This window comes from Oryzias melastigma, linkage group LG16 (genome assembly GCF_002922805.2).
Source record: "Oryzias melastigma strain HK-1 linkage group LG16, ASM292280v2, whole genome shotgun sequence".
NCBI classification, from domain to species: domain Eukaryota; kingdom Metazoa; phylum Chordata; class Actinopteri; order Beloniformes; family Adrianichthyidae; genus Oryzias; species Oryzias melastigma.
Window position 1 is genome coordinate 28,605,282 of NC_050527.1, and position 5,742 is coordinate 28,611,023.

The 5,742-nt window shown below is 48.6% G+C and overlaps 1 protein-coding gene across 1 annotated transcript in view; it reads left to right on the top strand.

Annotated features, from left to right (window-relative positions):
• Positions 1-875: 875 nt before the first annotated feature.
• Positions 876-5,742, top strand: part of gramd1a (GRAM domain containing 1A) — a gene marked incomplete in the record, with an annotated part of 40,689 nt that continues 35,822 nt past the window's right edge. The window contains 2 exon segments of the mRNA XM_024258282.2: positions 876-978; positions 2,598-3,338. Of these exon segments, the coding sequence (XP_024114050.1) occupies positions 2,974-3,338 (365 nt within the window).

Here is a 5,742-nt window from a genome sequence, read left to right on the forward strand (position 1 = left end):
GGGGGGCACTGAAACACCTCCCCTTTTTTCTCCGCGCGGCTTTTATTTTTAGCTCGGATCGACTTTCCGGAGCTCAGATTCTGCAGCAGCGGCTCTCCGCAGCTCCGACCGCCGCCCGCAGCGCCGCTCCAGCCCGCAGGATGCTCCGGCGACCGCGCGGACAGAGAACCGGAACCGCAGAGTCCCGGGGATGCTGAGAGGAAGCAGCCGCGGGTCCCGGATCAGAACCGACAGGCAGGTCGATTCATTCCAGCGCAGATCGGAGCATTTTCACTTCAGCGTAGACTTTAAATTATTATTATGAAGAACTGTTCCGCTAGTTATTTTCTTATTTAACGTAATGAAACATTTTCAAAGTTCTGGTTCTACACAAAAGTGAATCTTTTATGTCCAGAATAACAGAAGTCAAACTAAATATTTCTTTATTTGTCCTTAAAAAGTCACAAATTTAAATATCTCTGTTATTACAGTGTGTTTGAACTGATAAAATAAATGACAAAAGTACAAGGAGGCCTAAAACCAGAGAGATTAATCATTGATCCTGTGTTTACCCTGTGGAGAAAACAGGGATGGCCTCTAATACAAGCATGGATGTGGGTTTGTTTGTGGAGAAAATGAACTTTTCTTTTTTAATTAAAGGTAACAACAGAAAATTGCTTTATTTTTGTGATTTACTAATATTTGACAGGTAAAAAATAGGAGCAAATATAGAAGTTTAAACAGATACAAGGCGATGGAGATCCACATTCTGCATCCAACAAATCTAAAAAAAAAAAAAAAAAAGAAAGAAATACGATTAAATGAGCGCATTATTGACATGGGAAGGAATGAAGCTCCCCACAGACCTTCACATGACAGTAAACTGATTCTGTGAAATGTGTTGTCATCCGCAGGCGCGGTAACGCGTCCTCCTCTCCATCACCTCCTTCCTGTTTCGGTCCAGGAGCTCAGCTTCAGGGATGCAGCTGCAAAAAGCGGGTGAGCTTCCAGCATTCTGCACACTCAACATGAAATTATCCAGGTTTCCATCGACGCATGCGCACTGAGGCCCCGCACTGACCTTCATTGGACAGCAGAGGGCGCTGTGTGTCTGTCAGAACTCCGACATTTGCTCTTTAAATGATCATTATGGAGTTTTCTCGGTTATTTTGATCAATTTCTCTGAGAAAAACAGTCACTGTGGCTTCACGAAAAAGCGTAAAAAGTGCATTTTAGGGGAAAACTGCGGGATTTTTCTGACAAAAAAATAATTTTAAAATTTAAATATATTTTTTAAACCAATTTGAAAATTATATTTTTAAATAAAATTGATTATGAAGACAAATAATCCCTGATTTCAGAGAGTTTTCTTTATTAAAGCCCGTTTTCTTTTCTCCAGACGCCACAATGAAGGAACAGTTATTTTCTCGGAATGTACCATAAAGTTTGTGGAGGGGGTGTTCAATTGGTTCTGGTTTCGAAGTTGGAATTTGACTGGCTTGGATAAAAAATGTTTTTATACTTTTTTACTTATCACGTATAGAGCTTTGATTATATTTTTGGTTGAGGTTTTGAGAACTTGTCCGGCGTGTTCTGGGTTTTAGTGTAATCGTGAACGTCCCCCTCCGGACTCGATAAAGACTTCGACTAACTGTCTCGGTTCTTTCTCATCAAAAGGCTCGTTTGTCCGGACTTGTAGCCGAGCCGGTTCACGTCCACAGCGGGCCTAACGTTTAGTGCCGGCTTTGTTAGCGGCTTGATAATGAAAGGCGCCGGTCCGGAGCGTCTCAGTCGGGAATGAACGCCCGCTAGTCCTCGTAGTTTGGTGAGTCGGGCCGCGGAGGTCGCGGGGGATCGCTAGCGGGCTAAGCTAGCCGCAGCCGGCGGGTCCCACAATGTTGATGTGCTCCTGTGAAAAAGTGGAGTATAACATCCCGTCCCGCTCCGTGGCTCGGCTGGTGTTCGAAGCCGAACAGGACGGCAGGAATACGGGGAACTCATCCAACGGGAGGTAAGCGGTTCAACTTTTGTCCGGACTTTTCAGTCAGACTTTGAACGCATCAGCGGCGCCCGAACGACCCGAGTCTTCTGTTAGCTCGTTGCTCCTGGAGTTGTTTGTTTGTTTGTGATGGCGCGAGACTTCCGCGGCACAGAGGAGATGCCCCTGCTGGGGAACAGACCCCGCGGAGCATCTCGCGGGATTTTCTGGGCAAACACGTCCGAGCAGAGATTGTTCTGATCAAACAGAACCACGTCCGCGGTTCCGGAGCGTCCCTGAAGCTTTGAAGGCAAACAATGGAGGGGAGGGGAGCCCTCCCAGCAGGAGCTGATGGAGGCTCCTGATGGGGTGGGGTGGGGGGTCCTGACCTCCTCTGAACCTCCATGTCTGACCGGAAGCCACAGTGACCGGACTCTCAGTTCCCATCCTGTCTGACAGATCAATAAACCCGATCGATTGGCTTTGGAACAGAATCACATGACCTACAGCCGACCAATGAACACACAGATCTCATAAGCAGGTGAAACCATAGATGTCCTCACGAGGAAAGCCTCAGTTTGGGTTTGGGTCAGGACCGCATTTCCTCGCCGGGCTCCAGATGTGTGTTTTCTGTCCGCAGCTCTCTCAAAGGCGGTTCTGATCTGGCAAAAGGAGTGACGAAGCAGCGGTGGTGCTGGGGGGGGCATCAGCTGCAGGGACGTTTGCCCCCCGCCCCCACCGACCTCTGACCTCCACTGAAGATCGAGAGAAGAGTGGCGGCGTCTTCTGCACGCCACTTCCTGTTTCCCCTGTCTGGTGTGGTTTTGAAACACCGTTGACATCCGGGGGAGCGTTCATGTTCACAGGAAATTGGAGCCACAGACCGTTTCTTCATGAAGCCGTCCCGGAACGGGCTGAAGGCTTTTGGTGTGCGCCCCCCTGAGAGATGGTCAGACTGAGCTCCGGAGACGCCGTTTTGATTGAAAAAGGAAACCTGGACGTGCACGGATCAGAAGATGACGCCGTCCTCTCCCGCCAGACTGAAGGGTGGTTACACGCTGGCCCGGCCCATCCCCGTCCCAACGCTGACCGTCCTGCCGCCGTCCTCAGACACCGAGTCCTGGTCCCGCTCCCCCAGCCCCAGACTGTCCCGCCTCAGCCGGACTCACCGCAGCCGGACCCGCACCAGGAAGCAGGCCGCAGCGCCGGCAGAGCGCGCCCCCTCCCCGATGGAGGTCACGGGCCAAGGTCAGGACAGCCCGTCCCATGAGCTGCTGCTGCCGCCGCCGCGCTCCTGCTCCCGCAGCCCCTCGCCCAGCCGGCGCTCCCGGTGGTCCCTGCGGAGCCTGCTGAGCAGAGACTCCGACTGGGACATCAGCAGGTCAGTGGTTGACAGAAGGCCGTCTGCTTCCTGCTGGGCCGCGGCTCCTCCCACAGAACCTCCCAGTGTTCAGGGAGAGCGGGTTCTGGTCTGGGTTCAGGATCCAGTTTTAAAGCTGGAGGAAGGGCGGGTGACGCTGAGGCAGGTCTGTGATTGAGAAGGTGAAACCAGCAGTGACGTCAGAGGACGTCCTGAAGCTCCCAGAAACAAAGGGAGGACCACTGGAGGAGAAGCGCCGGGTCAGTCTGATGGAGCGGGAGGCGGGATCTGAGCCACGCATCCCCTCTGTGCATGATGACATCATCTCCAGCCAATAGGAGAGGGCTTGTAGGCTGATGATGTAATGCGGGTCCAATAAGGCGAGGCGGAGCATCCCTGCAGTGCTCCGCCCCCTATCTGTCCTCTGCTCACACATCCCACCGTCCAGATAGAGGTCTGCAACACTCGGAGCCAATCGGGGCCGTTTGTATCAAACTACAACCCAGTGGGAGCATAAAGTCTGACTTCCCCTTCAGAGAAACGAGACGGCCATTTCTATTACTGTTACGGTTATTTATTTATTCTCATAAATAGAGCAAAAACATAAAGAGAAAATAGCATGGATAATCTCAATGTGGAAAATGTAACAATAGGGAGTGTAATGTCAGCAGTGATATTTAAAAACTATAAAATGTTTTTCAAAAGTAGAAAACCTGTTTTCTAACCCAATGATCTTTAGTTCTGTCTGTGCTCACTCCAATAGGTTTACTGTGATACACGGAACTCAAAATCTGTCCAAAGGTTTTAGTAGAACTTTGGTAAACTTAGAAAAAAGCAGCAATGCTTGATGGATTTTTACAAGAACGATACTTCAACTGTTTGTGACTGAGTTGAATAAAGTTTTAGTGTAACTATGTCACTTTTTAAATGTACATTTTATTTTTCTTGAACCAGAGAGCCACAGCGAGGAGGTAAAAGAGCTGCAGCTTTCAGACCCCTGATCGCAATCAAAACGCTTTCTTCTGCTTTAAAGTGGAGGGGTTTTGGTTAAAATGTCCTTTCAGAATAAAAGTCCAGTAAGAGAAATCAGGAGCAACTAGAAAAGTTGCATTACCTGCGATAATGCTAGTGTCAATGCGTTTTGCTGAAAGTCGCTAAAGATGCTGAAGCTTTTTGCTGAAAATGCAAAAGCTATTGCAAAATGTCAAATTTGCTTAAAGAATGGAAATTTCTTTAAAGAACTATGAAAGAGCGCTGAAGTTGGCCTAAATTTCTGAAAATTGTGTAGTAAAATTGCTTAAACATCCCTAATACATGCAAATTTTGCAAAAATATTTAGTGTTGCTTAAATGAGTTAAACTCCAAATTAACCAAAAACAGCCTCAGTAGATGCCAAATTAGCTAAAAAAAAAAGCTAATTTGTTTCTTAGATGCTAGCTAAACTCCAAAATAGCCTAAAATTCCTCAGTAAACTATATTAGTTAAAAATGTTAGCTTGTTGCTAAATAGAAGCTAAACTCTAAATGTTTTGAAAATGAGCATTTCTATAGTTAAGATAGCTGAAATCTCTAAAGTGTGATTGAGTTTTCATGTGCTGAAACACGTACAGAAAGCAGCAGGACGATCACTAGTTTGAATGCTGACTAAGCAATCACACAAGCAGCTGTTCCTGGATGTTGATTAACTTTGAGTTGTCAGAACATTCTTCTGGTCGGACTGTCGGTCCGTCTCGTTTGTTTATTCCACAAACTGCAGCTCAGCCGTAAATAAGGGGGGTGTTGGTCCTCCTCATGACTGCCCCGTAGGCTCCGCCCACCGTGGCTGTGAAGGTGGATGTTCTGCGTGGTGATGCGTCTGCGTTCACCTTTCTCCTCGGTGGAAGGTTTTACGTAAGACCCCGCCTCCTGGAGCTGGTTATCTTTACGAGGAGGCCCAGGTCTGCTGGTAAACGGGTCCTATCAGGAACTTTGAACAGATTCATGTTTTTATGACTGACATTTACCTGGAAGTTCTGCTCTCATCACCTGGAGGAGATCAAACGTTCATGCGCTGTTTGCTTTTGTGTTCGGCCCGTTTGAGATCAGTCTGCAGAACACGCAAACAAGGACCGGTTCCTGAGCTCAGAACCCGGTCTGTGGGTTGAAGGTCGCGTTCTGCTGCTCCTGCCGCCTCCCTCTGCGCCTCCCTCTGCGCCTCCCTCTGCGCCTCCTGGTCCCTGTGGATGGTCGTGACCCTCTGGACAGCAGATTACAGGGGGGGGGCTCAGACCAGCATGGATTATAGTGGTCTCTAATCTGATCCAGAGAGATGGATGCACAGATTGAGGGTTTAGGGGGGGGGCTGGCCTTCAGCCAGGTGGACTTGGACCAGACCACTGGGTGGGGCTTCTATGGATGATGGTGTTCTTATTATGGGATGGTGATCA